This window comes from Musa acuminata, chromosome BXJ3-8 (assembly GCF_036884655.1).
Source record: "Musa acuminata AAA Group cultivar baxijiao chromosome BXJ3-8, Cavendish_Baxijiao_AAA, whole genome shotgun sequence".
NCBI lineage: Eukaryota > Viridiplantae > Streptophyta > Magnoliopsida > Zingiberales > Musaceae > Musa > Musa acuminata.
This window is the reverse complement of record NC_088356.1, coordinates 7,631,347-7,651,479: the sequence shown is the minus strand read 5'-3', so window position 1 is coordinate 7,651,479 and position 20,133 is coordinate 7,631,347. Positions and strand designations below refer to the sequence as shown.

General features: G+C 34.5%; 1 protein-coding gene and 1 pseudogene across 1 annotated transcript; both read right to left on the bottom strand.

The window, feature by feature from the left end:
- Positions 1-1,210: 1,210 nt before the first annotated feature.
- LOC135645969 (uncharacterized) lies at positions 1,211-16,181 on the bottom strand. Its single transcript, XM_065164960.1, has 16 exons — positions 15,867-16,181; positions 14,677-14,871; positions 13,422-13,496; positions 12,889-13,056; positions 12,543-12,706; positions 11,896-12,114; positions 10,695-10,821; positions 9,526-9,714; positions 6,638-6,724; positions 6,301-6,458; positions 4,577-4,696; positions 2,923-3,148; positions 2,565-2,624; positions 2,040-2,213; positions 1,849-1,958; positions 1,211-1,601 (listed from the first exon to the last, which is right to left on the bottom strand). The coding sequence occupies exons 1-16, from the start codon at positions 16,050-16,052 to the stop codon at positions 1,436-1,438; spliced, it is 2,424 nt and encodes an 807-aa protein (XP_065021032.1). The 5' UTR covers positions 16,053-16,181; the 3' UTR covers positions 1,211-1,435.
- A 1,014-nt stretch (positions 16,182-17,195) lies between these two features.
- Positions 17,196-20,097, bottom strand: LOC135645731 (stachyose synthase-like; annotated as a pseudogene).
- Positions 20,098-20,133: the final 36 nt, after the last annotated feature.

Genomic DNA, 20,133 nt, shown 5'->3' with positions numbered 1-20,133 from the left:
ATAACACTTAAAACTGTTTTGATATCATATTCAAACAACGTTGTGATGGCAAAGATAATACCTCACATTATTTTCGGATGATAAATTAATGCAATTCTTCATCTTCATCGTGTGGCATACAAAAAGAAACGAAAATAAAATCAAGGACACTGAATCTTTATGACGAAGTCACACAAATAAAAATCAATCAATTTCCATGCTAGATTTATGATTGGAATATCGGTTATATTTGGTTGTAAGATGACTAATTACTTATTAGCCCCGATAGTTAGATCTCTCTATTATTCAAATCTTTAGATTTAAAAAAATTATATTAAAATCTCTATAATTTATACTATTGTGGATAAGGAGGGAGAGCATCAACGAAAGATGAGACAGAGAAAAAAGGAAAAGGATGACATAAATATCAATGCCCTACATTTGTCTCGATATCGCTTGACAATTGTATCGATACCAACGTAACGATAGAGTGGCAAAAAGACTGTTTGACATTTGCATCGATACCATTATTGATGTAGAGCGATATCGCTCTATATCTGCGTTGATGTAGAGCGATATCGCTCTACGCTTGCATTGCCATTATAGATGTAAAACGACATCGCTCTATATTTGCGTTGATGTTGATGTAGACACCAAGCAACTCTTTAGCTGCTCTGTATTTATATCAACGTCGATGCAAATATCAAACAACCCTTTCATTGCTTTGCATCTACATTGGTGACAACGCAATTACCAAACAACACAAACACAAATATAAAGCGTCAACATATAGTTACTCATAGTAAATATAAAACGTTTGACATATAGTTACTCATAGCCCTTAAGAACACTATCGTCTGGCACCACAAAATATATAACCAAAATATTAAAATTATATTTTTACCCATTATTTTTATACTTCCATCGATAAAATTAATAATATTAAAATAAATAAAACTAAATATTACACTTTCATAATTATAGAGATTTTAATATAAAATTTTTTAAATTAAAAAAACAAGATGCTAAAAAGATCAGAGTAATATGTAATTAGCCCATTCTAGGATGGGTAATGAGAACACCGCACAAGGATGTTATCATTAAGAGAAAATGTTCATAACAATTGAAGACTGGAGCCAACTAGTAGGAAAGGTTCGCTGAAACAACATGGAGTGATCACTTCACCACAGCAAAGAAAGCAGACAGCTCAGCAGTCACAGCAACACGCACATTTCAAGGTTTAGGGCATCTTAGTGAGTAGATAAAAAAAAACTACGAAAAATACTTCTAGCATGTTACAAGCAGTGTGCTCATGTCAACTTGTTCTTTGGCATCAGCCAAAACTTCCTCTCTCAGAAGACAGATGTGACAATATAGTATGTATGGTGTTGCACCAAATCTCATTGATGCATCATGGGCCAGCTTAAAATGGCTAGTTCTCTAGCTGCATGTTTTATTAGCGAACAGGAGAAGAGAAGAAAATAACAAGAAAGTATACAAAGAACCCAGCCAGAAGAATTCCCCCATAGATAAAAGCTTGGGATGTCTGTGTTGGGTGGATGTACTGTATGCTGCAGCACTTCATTTTCTCCCTCTCAGCAGCCAAAACTCGCTCGACATATCTGTTGCAAATGGGTAAATGATGGGACAGAAGACACAGCAAAAGACATTAGCAAAATCTCAAGTCCAGCTTGATCACTCAACATTGAGGTATCTAGGAACTGCCATAATAGATTGCCCCATCAATCTCATTTCAAAAAAAAAAAAAATCTAATGATATAATGCCCTGTTGGAAGGCCAAGTAGGTCCAAAAGAATCTTCAAGAAAACATATCAAGTAATAAAGAGAAATGAGGAAATGATCACTTACTGCTGAGTAAATATAGTGCTTTGGAGTATGTCAGAACTATTTTGATATGCATCCTCTAATTGATGATCATACAACAATGAAGAAAGATCCACAAGCTTTTCTTCGAGCTTCTGTTGTAATTGGGACACAAGCATTAGACTCAACAGCACATACCTCAAACAAAAAGGGTAGCAAGAAAAGAATAGTCTCACATCTAAGTATTCCTCTAAACGCTCAACAAGCTCATGAGGAAAAGGTTCTGGTAAATTGGTCGTCTTCTTATAGAACTTTTCCACCCATAATTCTGTGCCAGACTTCTTTTTCTTGCCTTTCACTGGTTCACCAAGTGGTGTTTTGAGATGCTCCGCAGCAAAAGATTGGACACTCTGCAGGAACGATGCAAAAGTCTTGTTTTCAGTCATAAGAAAAAAGTGATCATTGAATTTAACCAAAGTTACATGTGCACATTCCTGGAACATTGAATGTAATAACATCCAAAACTGAGATGGAATATGCACCATAGGGTATAGGTATAAGGGTCTAATATTCTCAAATCCTCTACACAAGTGAAACATGCAGTTCTAAGGTATATGAGGGCTAAAAGTCTGCCTGGCGCATGAGTGTTCTGCCAAAACAGGGTTAAAGAGGGTCTGCTATCTTCGTCCTGCATACGGAGAAGCTGTTTGTGTCTGGTGGTGATATTGCAACAAAAACTATAATGAAGCTCTTGGTGATACCTCTGATGTGTCGCGTATCTTGCGAAGTGCAGAATCAACTTGTGCATATATTGTGATTCTCTGCAGCAAAGGATTGTGTTAGTAACTTGGCAACTAGCTGAATCTTGAATACAGAGCAGTGATTGCAGAACTCTAAGCTTTGAGGATAAAATCTCCAAAGACAAGTTGCAATAACTAATTGATAAAGGTGCAAAAATTCAAGAAAAAGGGAAGAACATTTATAGCAATGCTGACTCTGGAACCATTGGTGGCAGGTTATAAAAGAGTGGAAATGTAAACATTACACGGATTGTTTATAAACCAGCACAGCTTCGTCAATTAAGGCAATAAAAGGCAAAAAAACTTATTCACGTCTTACTAATGCAACATCCTGAAGCATTTGACTAATTTGAGATGAATTGGAGAATGGCCCAAATGGATGACATCCTGAAGCCCAAAGCCAGTTGATGACAGGCCTCTCATGTATATGTGATGCTCTCTCATAAGGTGCACTGAGCCCTCCTATTGTGGAAGCCAATCCTGCCAAAATGTGCTGCTGTGCTAGAGATGGAAATGCAAGTTGTCTTGTGGTTTCTGATACATAGCTGTTAAAATGAAGTGCACAGTTTACATAAACAAGAGAAAGATCTCAGCGTGAAGAATATGGAAGGGCATGTAATACTGTATTTTATTGGACAGATGAGCTACAGAAAAATTCACGGCATGCATTAAATTGAATGAAAGAATAATACAGCATGACAATGAAGAATTAGAAGAGTAACCACTGATCATCAGAACATGTAGTTACAAATATAAACATCTACGACAAATACCAAAACCTGATATCCTATAAATAAATAGTCCCAAGAAATGAATGTAATTTGTATGGAGCTGATGCAGGTGAAAAACTAGAGTAACAAAACATGGTCACAGACATGTATCTCAATGATTTAAAAATTCTTCCCTGATACTAACCCATTTCAGTGTCTGGTTGCCAAAGTGCCATGTTTCAACCTCAACCCATGGATTGCTTGAAGTGGGGTAGCCAAGGATGGAAGTTCAGAGTTGAGTTATCCAGAATATGGTTTGTGAGCAAGGGCCTTTAGATGATTCATGATTAACAAAACATTGCATGATGGTAATGTCATGACCCGTAACTGGATCACTTAAGACTTTGGACTTTGAAGGTAAGAAGAACCTGTATCTCAAATGACATTCCATGTATGCACCTATCCTAATAACTAGTGTAGATCCATTAAATATTACCAATCCAACTCATCATTAATTCTTGATGTACGATTATTGGTATTATAATTTCCTCCATTCAAAGACTTTGAATGCCAATCAAGAACAATGACCTTAACCCAGTATCATTTTCTGGTTCACAACATGCGACAGGCATAATGTCATAGTGCAGCTGCATATTTTATGCCCCTTGCATTATCCATGGACAGATATTCCTATTCAGTCTGCTAAGCTGCAAATATGGAGATGTAGGTTCATTTGAATACCAATATGACACCATACACTACTGGCCCATTAACTCAGGTAGGATGATCCTTAACCATATGTCCCAAAATTCTCAGGTTCAAGTCTCTCATAGTATGTATGCTATGCCAATCACCAAAAGCAGGTAAGCAAAAGCTTTCTGTTTACAAGGGCTGTCAAGCTGATACATGTTGCTGAACAAGATGACTGTGAAGAACTTGTTCTTGTGCCAGGAATTCTTCAAGGTTAATGGTTTGTTTGTTATATATATGACGATAGGCCATAAGTTAATGGCTACAACTAGAAGGACATGCAAGATTGTTAAATAAAAGTATGTCTTATATAGACAGACTCAATTTAAGAATATACATTTATAGAAAGAATTTGTGCAGGCTGAGCTTTTTTTATATGCTTGCTTAACCATTTGATGGGCGAAAGGCACTAAAACAATAAATGTACTTCCCGTTTCTGTTCCTGCCAGTATTTTAGGTGTATACCAAACACTTCACTAAAATATTTGCACAAAATGAAGACCTTAAAATCACCTTAGGGGAATCTTCTCATTATCATGCTGAAGGACAATTACAACATCCTTGCTCGTCCAAACAAGACTTTCATCTTCCATAAGAAGGCCAGCATCAACATCAGCCAATGACAGTACAAAACTGCCATAGAAGAACAACACCGTTATTGAAAAAAAAAAACTCTGATAAATGATCAGAACTTACATTCAAGTATGCAACAGTGCTTAAAGAATAACAGCTAACTAAAGAAGCTTGTAAGATAATCGAATGCAAAACAGGTAAAATATTACATTAGTCTTCATTTTATTTAAATCTATATGTATCTAGGGATCAAAGCTAGATGCTTTTGGACTATTCCCACATGCAACAAAGCCAGAATTTCAATCCATATTATATATAATGCATCATTTTACTGCAAATAACAAATGCCATGTCATGTCCATTAAATGTTGTTCAATTCAATGTTCTAAAAAAAATTGTTAGTAATTAATATAATCTTCAAAGTCATCAACAAGCAGTTTTCTAATAACCATTCTATGCTGGTTTCAATAACTTGTCAGATAGGCATCATAGTATGATATTGAGTAGAATATCTACCCATATCATCAACCAAGACTGAAAAAAAAAAAGAAAGCAATAAAATGAGAGGTATCAAGCTAAATGGTTTATTATCAGTGCTTATCAAACCAGTAAATACCAATCAGTATTATTAAGTCTGATCATTATTTTAAATTATGTTACATGTACCAATGCAAAGAAAACTAAAGCTGAAAAAGAATCTTGGAACAGATAGCCCTTTCCATTTTTTCATAATTTTCTTATTTGCAGATAATATGGTTATTCTAATGTCAATTTTAGAAAACTATTTCATTAAAAGAGAACTTCGTGGTCACACAGTGAATTTGGATCAGCATGTTAGTTTCACAATTCTAAGGCAGAAACCATCAGTGCACTTTGACAAGTTTTCACTAAGGCCTGCAAGATTGTTTCTTATTTGTTGGAACTGCACAAGGACTGTATTAATAATCTCCACCTTAACAGTCCTCTTTAATTATTGATTCATCATAACGTGAGGGTTTACCTGTTCTTATCAACACAATAAAAGAACTACTAGTTAAATTCAGATATCCTCCTCCAACTAGCTAAAAATCAGATAGGCAGCATTTTTCTCAACATTTTGTCAACATCTACCATTCCAATTGCAGCATTGCTTTCCATGAAAGATAACTCAATTACTTCATTGTTCGTAAGACTATAATAAGCATACCACCACGTGCAGGAACAGATTATAAATCAGCAAATTACCTACCATCACATTTAAAACCTTCAAAGAACAGTAACCTAAGCATGAGTTCCTCAATTTCATGATGCCCAAGTACTTATTTCAAAGTTTTTTATGTCATTTCAAGAACCCCTTTGACAAGCTTCAGTTTGAACATCAAACAGGACACCAAGGATTCTTGTTAGAGTGATTGATTATCTGAAAAAAGCAGTAAAAAACATTGCAAAGCAAATAAATGATCAATAAATGAAAGTCATTTGTATACCACAACTAGATGCACATACCAAAGTACCAGATAAATTATGGAAATTAGAGAAGTTCTCCAGACAAAATTATTGAGAAAACATAACTTGTGGAAAATCCACTCAAAAAGCATAATATAACTAGTAAAGCCTAATAAACATATTAACCAGATTCTATAAAGTAAAAGTAGCTTTAAAAAGAAAGGATAAGCACTGCTAACACAGGAATCACTCTGGTTCCATAGGTTCGGTATAGATTTCCTTGTTTCTTTTTTCCACTAGATTTCTTATCTCGACCATGTTTAGGAATGTAACTTTCCCATATTGGTTTGTGCTTGATCATGGAATCTTGTGAACTGTCTGCTTCATCCATCCAATGCTGCAAACAATAATATAAATCAAGAAGCAACGTAAGCTGGAGATATCATAATTTTTTACAATAACAAAAAAAAAACGAGAAAGGACAATACTTGTGTGCGCATTTATATAATGAAGAAGAGAAAGAGGAAAAGGACTTTGAACAACAAGACACTAGATAAGTAGACATGCCAGACTAACCTGACGAATAAAAAATTTACTTGAGAGAGAAGGATCAGAAACTTCCAGTAAACCAGCTGCAAGAACATCAGCTGAACGTTCCATCTCCTGGAGTAAGAATACTTCAAATGATCAATTCATTTATGTGCAGTCATTTCAGCATACCTCAAATTGTTAAATCCAGAATATATATCACATGCAGTAGTGAAAATAGAAAAGTTAGTCAGCTCAAATGCATATCATCACCAATCCAATTCACTTCATCAGATATCATATCTTTAAAGTTAGACCAAAAAAACAAATAAAGAGAAATGTTTATGGCTTAACAAGACAGTCTAGAAAATCCATAACATTGTCGAAGCAAATAAACAATAATCCCAAAGAGCTCAAACTCCACTAATAACTACAAAATAATACCAGAAGACTTGCATTCTTAGAAGTGGTCAAGAGGCAATGTAGTGAACAGGAAGTCATTTGTTGCTGTATTATTCATGTAGGCATTGTAGCTGACCCAAAAAGTAGCAACATCACACCTTAGGTAATCAAGTGAGCATGAACATGCCATGGTAAAATCTAGATCCTCAAGCATTTATTATCTTAAACGACTCAGAACATTTTTCATTCAGACAGCAAACAAATTTCCAAGCATAGTTCTGTTGTCAACTGAATCTAATACACAATCCACACTAGAATCATCTAAGACCAATCTAACTTTGGCCAATGTCTCAGCCTTATAGCCAGAAATTAATCAGAATCAGCTAGAACAGATTTAGTCTAAATGACTTGATAGTCTCTAAAGAAGGAAAAAAGAGATGAGGTGGAAATGGAGAAGACAGAAAAAGGCAAAAACACCCTACTACTATGATTGTATAACATAGAAGACACTGTTGATACTGGATTTATTCACTGCAATAATCATATTGTCATCTGTCACCATTGTTGCAATATTCATCATCCATAGCTAGTAAAGCAACAAAGAAATAATATACATAAAGGAGAGAACAAAAAAGTAGCCCTTAATCACTCAAGCAAATATACCTGTCAACAGAGAGGGAGATGACATGGAATTTATGAAATCTAAAATCCTATGGTATGCTCTTCAAGTGGGGATTTTCTTTAATGTTCTTGCTGGTGCTTATTCTACTGTCCCTTTGTTGTTAAATTCCATATGCAAAGTTTAGTAGAATAGGCATTGGGACATCACACGGCATTACTCCAAAGATTAAGCAATGGCATAATATATCCTGATATAGCATGCCAGACTATGCAACTCATATGCGAAGCCAATGTGAAACTTTGAAAGCATTGCAACTATGGGAAGAATCTTTCTATTGTACAAGATTCTCATGCAAATCTCTCTTTATTTGGCCACACTTGCATCTACAGCAATCTTCTAGAGAAGCATGAAGCTTTCAGCTTTTGTCATACTGATGTATTCATGTGGTTTATAATAATACAACATAATGAAATAGTCTACAAGTGGTTTCAAAAACAGTAGTTGAAGAGCACTATGTTTACCATTGAATATCTTGTACAACAACTCTATATACCAAAATGGCACATACATTCAGTTATTTAAAGTTTCTGTTCTAACACCACAAAGTTTGAAAACAATAAAAGTTTGGGTGATACAACTCCCAAGTACACATTCTAATTCAGTTTACATTCAATAAAGGTTTCTGTCTTAACTCCTAAGTACATTTTCTAAACAATGATTGAAATGCAACTGTAAACCTCAACAATTTGATCAGCTATGTGAATCCTTTGCCACCATCGAGCTTTACAATAACAAAATTTCACTAGTCAAGTAAAAGGCAAATATCTTCTTATTGTTTCTGATAACATCTTAGAATTTTCTCTAACTACCCTTGAACTACCAAGTTGAATACTATAGAACTCGTTTAAACATTTCCATATCACCATAAATCATTTTCAGCCATTTTGTCCTTAATTAAAACTACTTTTATTTGTTCAGGAATGTAAACATCTATAATTCTACTTCTCTAGCAGGCTATTCACCCATCTCAACAATCCTGAAACTAACATGTAAAATATAAAATCTATGTGCACTTCTTTTCAATCTATTAACCATATCCTCTCTTCGTGATGATTATGTTGCACCTCATATATTTGATCTTGAAACCATAAAAGGGAGGTCTAGTGCACAAGGCTCTCTCCAATGTGGGGCCGAGAGAGGTCAATGAAACATAGATGCATAGAGGCTTTCAAACCCTGGTCATCCATTAGCAGAAAAAGAATCAGACTATGAAAATGCTGAACTGTGATCACTTAAAAAATGAGTGCTTAATTTTAAAAATTTAGACATATGACAAAGTCCTTTATGGTACAGACAAGGCAAGCAATGATGTCATAACTGAGCTGGAAAATTCACTTGACACATCGATGTTATAATTGAACCAATAACTATTGGCATGTATCCATTTAAAAAACCCATTAATAAAGTATTAACAAAGAAAACAAATATCTTTGATGAAAAATAAAATGTAATTTCCTCTTTAACAGATCAACATAGTAACATTCTTCAAATATTGGTTCAAACATGATAATAATAAATGCACAATCATTTGTCTACGAATGACATATGCTTATTTTCATCCATGAGAATCTGAGTATTCACTTAAAAAATATATCTATGTTTAACTGGCTATATAGCATATCTAAATAAAATTTTTAATGGTGTGACAAGATAAATCATGACAACATTATTAATGATAGTTAAAATTAAGTTCAAGTTAAGGCTCCAAGGAGATAATAAGCATATATTCATTGACAACATATTATATATATATTAGAAAGGAGAAGAAAATATGCAGAACCTGGTTAGATGATGAATTGAGTTGTGAATTGCCTCAAAAAGATGACATTATAAACCAATTGCAAAAGCCAACCTCTTTAAGAATAGCACCATCCAGATATGTCCTGGTATGGACATGAAATCGGCCATCTTTCTTTGTTTCTTGAAGAGAATGACCACGCATTGCTTTTGAAACAGCAATTGCTAACTTTTCATGCTGATGTAGTGCATGTGAACCTCCAATAATTATTACCTCCTGGCCCGCATGGACCATCTTTTTGACCTGAAGAAAATAAAGGTCGACCATAACAAAGTAACACCAACACTAAAACCAAAGTACTAAGATTTTCATGAACTTTGATATATACCCTTTAATATCTCTGACACTAATTACCTTGTGGTCACCTAATTGGCATTAGTGTTGAATTTATGAAACTGCAGCAAATATGTTTATAATTATACAATAGAAAGGGTCAATCAAAATGTACTCTTAGACAAGATTGACAAGATAGTGACATCTGGACTATATTGAAGAGGCAGAACCCGGGAGGCAGAATGGTTGTACTTGTAAGTTGTAATAAAGAAAGTTGATATCCAGGAGATTCATGTCAAAATGCTTGCAATGTCTCTTACTAGCCATTAAATATATCAATACCTGAACAACCCAAAAATATACATCTAACTGCTGGAGAGCCTCATTTGTAACTTCTTTCCTAATTGGTTTATGTGCTTCACACATGCAGTCTTCATAGTATGATTTCAACCCTTCCCAAAAAGGATAGTTTGGATCCCAGTTCACAACAGGACTGATAAATACCAACCGCTACATACCAGTCCAGGTAAAATTAGGTACCATGCTGATAAGAATAAATTTTAGACTAGCTTAAATGTTTCAAACACCTACAACTACAAGTTTTACACATTTGCTTGCTCTATCTAATTGAGCTATATAACTACAAAAAATAAAGTTCGAACTATTGCCATACTTTTCTGACAAATGCTATTCCCAAATTTCAAATGCTATATAAATATTTATTTATTTATTGTAAAATCTAACAAACTTTTACTAATAATCATTAGATCCATGATCTGATAGAACCTAACACTTTAAACAATTCATGGTCCTGATTGTGACAACACATTCTAATCTTAAAAATAAGTGTGGCAATGTCAAAAAATATATCAAGCAATGCCCTCCAGCATCACTGAAATCTTACTAATAAAATGTGATAAAAAGATGTTCATGAAAAAAGATTAACTAACCTCCCTTTCAATTGCTTTAATATCTATGCTATAATTATGACCAGCTTGAAGAATGTTGTATCTGTTGTGGTTTTGCAAGACAATGATAGGTACAAGCAACCTTGTGGTCAAGTCCACAGTCTCAAACCTGAGCAAACATAAGCCATTATCATGCTAATTTAGATGAAATATATATGAGCCATATGCGTTAGCTTTATTACTGTCAGAATTCAATAAAACAGATTAAGATCGTCAAAATTTAAATTCAGTTAGGACCTACATAGCACTTGTACAGGTCATCAAAGAATCAGCAGGCAAAAACTTAATTCAGTCATGAACTGATAAACATCATATCTTTACTATGATTTTACAGATTTTTTTTATTGCATACAATTCCTTTTGGCTTCTGTCCAGTAAGGCAAACTCCATAAAAACTAGTATGTAATTACAGAAGCAGTGAGCCTTTAGCGAATTACAGTTGACAAGTATGACAAAAGTCTACATTAATTTGCAGTACAATTATAGATGTGAAAAGCTTTGCAGTCAAGACCACAATTTGCAATTACAAATCAAGGTCTTAAATACTGGTCTAGACTCTAGAAACAGCTCTGCCAACTAATTAGACCAGTAGAATACCATATACCAGGCAATGTAGGAATCTTACAGTCCAGTATCACCAAAAAACTTAAAAAATTAAACCAATTGTACCGACCTATATAGTTTGGTACTAGTGGTTTGTGTGCATTGGTGCTGATACCTTATTATACATACTAGTGATTTATCAGCAACCTAATCTCTCTCTTCTACGATCGTAAAGTTTTATCATTTTCATTAACATTCAAGTCAATCTAGAAATTATCTGATTACAGTACATAGGCATTTGACTTATGATATAGTGATAATAAATGAAAATTTTTCAATGTAGAGCTCTTTTTTATTGTAAATTTAAATTCCTTCATATCTAGTGACTAAGAAAGAAAAACTACAACAATTAGGTAGAAAAGCTCCACAATCTAATTACTTATAAGCAGTTGTAGTAGAAAAATTTTGGGGTCGAACTATGGTGATTGCTTGCAGTCTATTATTTGCTTTGTTAATCTGAAGAAAGGGATAATTGTGTTTCATAATTTGTATGTAATATGTCCCTGGCAAATTCTAGATTATTCTGATTCCTTAATATACTATCTTTAGTCGTATCCAGCAAGATAACATACATAGGTACCTGATATCAGGAGCTATTACATGCTCAATGGTAGTTGAAATCAATGCTCCAAGCTGCCCCATGAAAATAGCTTGTGTCGAGTCTATGCTAGCAGCAACCAGTCCTCTCGGGATAATTAAATTGGATAACCTTGGCAATGATCTGTAACTAACACTTCCTTCTTCAGTTTCTATCTTTCCATAAGTACAAGGGCCTGCTGAAATATCAATCACCACAAATCTGGAAATTTTGGACAATGCATTAATATTTAATATAAAACATGAAAAAGCTACTTGGCATATTAATTGAATCATAAAACACATAAGTGCTGTGGAGAATAACTGATAAAGCACACATGTCAAATTACACAGTAGCATATAGAAAAAACATATATTTACACATCTTCTATTGCAGACCATAAAGCACACACAGGAACATAAGTAACCGACACCCAGACTTGTCAAATCTTGAAAAAGCAGGACAAGAGATGTCTCAGACATGGCAATTAGAGGACATAATATTAATGTAAGCAAGTAATCTGTAAATAACAGAATATGAATCGAGAGACATGGAAAAGAACATAAATGACACTTCTATCCAAATCTGCCTAGCAGAAGATTTTGGCACATAACAAAGTGAAAATAATGACTAACTACCAAAGCATTTACCTCCCGGAGCTCAACCAAACTTGAGATGCTCCTCCACCATTATAACGATAGCGGTAGATGTAATCTCCCTCTTGCTTTTTCAGTTCTTCCTCTGTCAATTCACCAATTGGCCCATACATAAACCTATCATGATCAATTTCTTTGTTCCTGGGATCCATTCTGACCTGCAAATATAACACCAACAGAACTGTAAAGCATTCATCTCTATAGTTGTATCAAAATTCAAGAAATAAGTATATTCTTCAGAAATGAGTAAAATTTTGCCTAACAGAACTTGCACCACTGATAAAAGAAAGTTCATAAATAGACCCACTAAAAAGAGTAAACACTAGAGGTTGTCCTGTACCTTGTCAAAATTCACTATAAATATTGCTGCAGGGACAAGTCGGTCCATTTCAGTTGCAGAATAACCACCACTTTCTACATCAAATATAAATGAGTATAGTCTCTGGAAAATTGGTTCCACCACTGTTGCTTCTACCTCAAATAGAGGAAACTCTCTGCCATATTCACTCTGAAACAAAGCAAACAATCATGATACTTAAGCAGATAAAAATATTACAAAATTTGAGACTTCACAAGCACACAGATGGCAAGTGGGATACATTATGAAAAACAAAATACTGATCAACCATGGAATAAATTGGTGACGCATGTTGTCAAGAAAATTCCGATAAGACTACCAAACAGAACAAACAATCACAGAGAGCATCAATGTTTAACAGAAATTTTCTGGATTATAGCATTGACCAAAAGATGGAAGACCCCACGAAGACACAGATATGGTTCTAGAATTCTTACATTGGATGACTACCGACTCAAAAAAAAAAAACAATAAGTCTCATTGCAGTACAAGTATAATATAACATAAAATGTTACCTCTCTAGCAATTCCTGCAGGAACCATTGCCTCCTTCAATGCCTTTTCAAGAGCTACTAGTTCTGGTTGTCCAGCCTATAAAACAGAAGAATTATCAGAAGCCGGTTAAATAATATACTACTCATGCAAAAAATTCATGACAAAAATCAGAAAATTAAGTAAAATTTTAATGGTGATGACTCCATTTTTTAAAACAAGGAGCAGTGAGGAAAATTGAACTATTAAATATAAAGCATTTGATGTGTTGGCCTCAGTTCAATTAGAAGAGATTTTTTATATTGCAATCATAAGTTAGTGCAGAAGTTTGTAGTACAAAAAGGAAAACTATGAGCCCATAAAGGTTATGAGTCTCCATAACTAACTTGCATAACAAATCAGCTTGTGTGACATATGCCTAACCACATACAAATAAACAAGCAAGCCTGCCTGCATCACGCAAGCAAGTTATCCTCAAAATTGAACTCAAATTTATTAAGAACAACTGAGACAAAATATAATTTTACAGGTGATTCATGCATAGATACTCAGAATCCTGCTTCCACCAAAGAGTTCCCAGAAAAATTGAATTAATAACCTTATTTGATAGAGCTTCCCTAAATTCTGGAAGTACCATTCTTTCTGATCAAGTACAATGTGGAAGTGAAGTGAAGCAGCCTTGATGGACAAAGACCAACTCACAATCCACCCAGGGGGCAAGAGGCAAGTGTTAAGGGAAATGATCTCAACTCCCTTGAAGATAACTAATCTTTTCTTACCAAAACCCCTCGTTTTAGACAAATCATATGAAACTTCAAAATTCTAGATTGAGATCCAAAGTAGGACCAAGAGAGAGATGGAACCTGGATATATTACAGTTGGTGGCTGCAAAAGGGTACTATTCTAATGAAGCTGCAGTCATTTAGTCTCATGGACCTTGGGAAAGAAGAAAAAGGAAAACAAATCCACAGTTAAGAACACAAATTAAAATATAACATTTCTTTCCTTTCCTTACCGGGCAAGAATAAGGATGATTTCAATTCAAAAAAGCGTATAACTATCAGAAAGAAGGATAACAAAGGGACTAGCATTCAAAATCATTACTAAATTCCCCTACAAAAGAAGAGTGAAAAGAAAACACAAGTTTCTATAATTGATCATATTTTTTAAATTCCAACCCAAATTATCTCATTTTCTATTTAGCTGGCTAAATTATTTTAGTCAAACAAATCTTCAATAGCGGAAAGGAAATAAGACAGTACTGACAAAGGTAACTTACAGGTATTGCATTATATATTATGTGATGCTCAATATCAATTGGTTCTCCTGTCTCAAGGCACGAGGGCCTATGTGTTGGAAAACTACTTTTCAGGAAATCCTCAAGCTTGTGAGCATCTATTTTATATCTGTAGCCTCCATCACCATTAAAACCAATGAGTAGAATATTAACCTCAAGGGGAACCTGGAAAGGGACCTGCACAACAAACTCCAAATAATTAACAGTGTTGCCTAACATTACTTTACATTGTCCATAGTGTTAAACTAAAGAGCGGATACAATCAAAGCAAATGATACTAATATGGATCATTCTCGGCTACTCACCTTAAAAATGCTCAAAATCTGATCCAAATCAATCAGTAAAGATATATCTTGAGAAACTTTGTAAGATTCACTAAATATTTGAACATACAAATATTCCACGAGACCTGGCCAAGCGTACATAATATGTATTGCACTTCATATAACTGATTTCCATACTGTGCCACAATAAAAAATGTCGGCTTTCCAGTTATTTCCCTCATCAAGCACAAGTGAGAAAAGGCCTGGACTCAAATCGCTTTATTGGCCGCTATAACATAAAAAGCATTGTACTCAATCATTACAATTGCCAAATACAGCACAATGCATTATCAATGGGTGCAGCAGGTACAAGCACTATGCGACAGGCTCACAATCACACAAGTTAGCATTCGGACAATTTGGACAAGTGTAGCTAGAGATGGATGCAACACAGTCTAAATTCTTTTAGTTCGAGCTAAAACATACGTAAATCTATTGCAGAGTCTACAACAGCTAAGAATTCCATTTGGTAAAAGCAACTTGCTTAGAAACATGGGCACAAGAACCAGGTCTGTCCTGTGTTATTGAAAAGAACTTGCCTTTCATGAACAAATTTAAATGGATAAATGGAGATAAAGCTAAATCAATCAACAGATTCCTAAAAGGCAAGCATCTATTTATTGAATGATCGCGTCATCACCCGTCGACGAATTTACTAACCACATAAAAGTTCCAAGATTTACTTCCAGACACACATCAAAGAAGTACAACTCGAAAGGCCAACAGTACCTAAGCCAAAGAGACATGGAAATTGTAGTAGAGAATGCAGATTTTGATACCAAAGGTTCCGATCTGACCCAAAGGAAAGTTCCATCGAGAGGGGAACAAATAAGGAGGAGAAGTAAATACCTCCGCCCTCGTATGGAGCATGCGACGTACATCATCGCGGATGGTGCCCTGCACGTCATGGAAGGCGCCGTGGTGCCACTGCGGATGCCCTGGATCTCGCCGGAAAGCCTGCGCCAACGACTCCACCGCGTACGGGAGCAGGAAAGAGGCTAAGAAGAGGGAGGCCAAGAGAGGAAGGCAACCCATAGCTCCCTAGGTCGAAGCGGGACCTGGTAGAAGAACGAAAGAGAGCGAAAGAAAGACCAGGGCTTAGGGTTTTAGAGATGGGCTTCCGCCATCGCCGACTGCGTCGGAATCGGAAGCTTTCGGTGGCGGATCAAATAGAGTGGCCGTTCCCCATCGGTCATCTAAATACTGCAGCCCACAACAACTCCCTCCGGTCCGAGCACGTGCATTGCACGGATCGTGCTTGGCCCAAATCAGACCGAACCAGACCGGCCGGCCCGGCTACCGGTCTTCTATATTATCTATTAATTATAAATAAATAATTTCTAAATCTCTATTTGTAATAATCTAGTTGTATATTTTTATTAAATTTTATAGGATTTGTAATTTTTAACATTAAACCTTTAATTAAAATTAATAATAAAAATGAGAAATACTTGTCCAATTATTTTCATATTTCTTCTATTAAGCAACTAATTTAAGAAAAACTTTTTTTCATTATTTTCTTGAAAAACTAAAAATCATAGAGTTGGAATAGAAATAAACGCCAAGTGGAATGATAAGTAAAAGGAAAAAAAATTAACATGACATCATTAGATGATCTCAAAATTTGATATATAATATAATCATAACTTCCCAATCCCATGCGATATATAATATAATCAGAAATTTTGATATTTTCTCACATATTATGCATTGATTTGTAATTATTTATTGATATAATGAAAGTGACAAGCATTTATATTTATTGATATATGTAATTAATTATTGATATAATTATTTATATAATTAATTATTTATTATTTATTGATATATGTAATTAATTATTGATATAATGAAAGCGACAAGCATTTATATTTCTAACATTTATGCTTGTAATGTGAATATTTGAATTTCTGATTTCCTTCATATGAGGCTTAATAACTTACAAGCCATGTGATATAAAAATATAAAATGCCAAAAAATAATTGATTTAAATTGTTGAGAAAGAATATAAATGCCATATTACTAATAGATTTTCCATCAAAACTAATTATTTGCTCAGTAATTTTATGTTTATCAATTTAGTGTTAAATAGATTTACAAATTATGAAGAAAATTAGATTGCATGTACTTCTTTTCTTGAGCAAACAAAATAACTCTAAAGATACATATTATTATTGCTCAGTAAGCAAAGGCTACATTGGAGACACCAGAACTCATCATCTCCCATGGAATCTCCATGATCAGCTTTTGTTGTTTCCACAGTACTCCCTTGTCAAACCCATTCAAAGTGCATCTCTTTGGCTTCCAGCTTGAGTAGACCAAAAGGTTTCCTCCACCCTTGACCTTTAACTCTCAGGCCACCTCCACCATCTTGTTCTCGTGATGTTCTACTTCCAGTACAGTTCCTGCACTGTTAAGCATGTTCACCAACCCAATTGGTGCAACTTTGACATCAGGAGCAAGCTTCACAATGGGCACAAAGCTGAAGATTTCAAAGGATGATGCATGGATGGTGACTGCAATGGCATCTCATTCCTGTGGTGTCAGAAGAAGCTCCCCAGCTTGGTTCAAGTAAACTGCAAACTCTTCAGCCTCACCCATTTCCATGGCTTCTTTCTCCTGGTCCCATTCAATGTCCTTTACATGGACTGCACAGGAAACTGGCCTATAACATTTAACCTCTTATTCTCTGTTCCTCCTGATTCTTGGCAATTGAAAGCTCCAATGACCCCCCCAAACTGCAAGACTCGATTCACAAACTAAGATCACAGGGAACTGCAAAATTCACCATCTCGCTCAAGAAGTTTTGAACATTCTATGTTTTCACTCAAAGAGGTTATCATTTACATACCACCAATAAACAAAAAAGAGGATTATTTTCATATCCTAACAGCAGAAAGAGGAGTCCAAATTGTTCAATATCCCAGTAAAGAGAGATTCAAGCAAAGAATAACAACTGAAATGGGAAGGAAATATATGAAGGCTCACTAGTTATATGAAAACCTAAGCATTCTCAGAGAAGATTGGAGTATGACAGAAGGAGCTGAAGTTTAGTCAGCTAATGAACTCAGTTGAGCACATCCAGTTCCTAGCAGACATCATGGATTAATAACAAATTTATATAGATCCTTAACATATATTCTTCATATACATTATATGAACTTTGGTGTTTCTGCCAACTCTGTTAATATCATGTTCCAGGAAGCTGTCCTTTACTTAATCCTTTCAAACTGTGTTACAGAAAACAATTTAATAGAAGGAAATTACAGAATTAAATCCATTTGCCAGGTAAATTAGGATCAAGATCACATTGATATCCAAGAATATGAATATATTCTCAAGGGGTGGTGAAATCACCTTGTTAAAATTCCAAATCTTGATGACACTTTCACCATCAAAAAGTGGGTTCTTAAAGAGGCAATCTCTGGTAGGGAGAGCATGATCCTGGCACCTGGGGATGGTTCCATCAGGGAAAACAAGGTTCTTTATGAGATCAATGTCATGGCTGCTGACGGAATGCTGGAGATGGCCGTGGCACCTGCATGAAACTTGGCATACTGGTGATCAGACTTGAACATGTCTCAATCTGGGTGAATATATGGCAACTTTGCAACCAATAGATCCCCATTGGATCTCCATTTGGGTGATGACACCAGAAATCATCACCTAAACCAAATGAATGATCAGTTAACAATCAGCAAACTACGAGGAAGAGATCCTTCAGACAAGCAGCAGTAAGACAATTCTTCAGTTCAAGTTTCATACCCACTCTTCCTAAAGATATCTGTCAAGTGTCCAGGAAGAAGAAATCATTGCACTGCTGCATGCTAGAAATAAATCCAAATCCTCCGAAGTTCTTCACAAGGGATTCTGACAGTCCTATGTAATAAGCTTTTTTCAAGATCCACCGGGCCACCAGACTCCTCAGAGACAAGCTCAAGCGTCTATAAACAAAGAGATCGATTTAAACCATCACTTATTTACTATAACTTGATTTTTAATCTGAACTTACATGCATCATGTCTGCTTTGATGCTGAGACTCCTGCCTCAGCGAGATAAGAGTGCATGAAATGACAAGTACTCTAACAAATCTATGTATTATGGTATAAAATACTTGTTGATTAGAGAAAAAAATTCAAAAATAATTAATGTCAATGAAGAACATAAGTTCCATTATATTGATTGTTGATCTATTCACTTAGGACTTATAGCCTAGAGTGTTTGAAAGAACATATTCTTATAATTGGTTTCATGAGTAACTCATAAAAGATATGGTGTTGTATATTTGAATGGATATTATAATTGATATTGTTGTTTATGTAATGAAAATTATTTGTTTTTGTTATCCTGTTCACTTTTATGTATGTACATATTTTGATTAAATATGATAATAAGATTGTCTTGACAAGACAAAATACAAGGATCATTTTGAACTACATTAGGAAAGACCGATAGTATTATAATACATAGAAGAAAGTATAATATTGTTAACATACAATCGTTCTGACTCGCATTGGTAGTGAAACGTAATATAGTATTATTATGCTTATTGAACTTATTAGTCTATTTTATAAGATTCATATGCACACATAATTTTTTTTAAAAAAATTTATAATCTAATTAAATAATTTTTTAATAATTTTTATTTTATTTATTTTGATTTTAAATTTTTTTTATATCTTACCAATTAATAGGCCAAGTGAAAGAATATTAGATTATGTGATCCTATTTAATTAGATAAGATATATTATAGATATGATTGAATTTTGATTACGATTATCAACTAATAAAAAAATCTAATTATGAGATGTGAGATGTGAGGAACTCTCATAATTATCATCCTATTCTAACCCTCTATTCTCACTTACAAAAGGATCTTCTTAAAACAATTAGTTATTAAGAGATTATAAATCTTCTTTCATATCCCCTTAGTCCCTAATTCATCACTAATAATTAATAGGAAGAGAGAACAAAAATCTAATTCTCTTAATGACGATACATTTATAGCGGACATGACACCGATGGAACTACAGCATGCTTGGCTTCATCCTTAAAATAACACAGGTTTCACAAACTCATCTTACTCTTGTTGTTTGCCAGAAAGTAAAGTTTGTA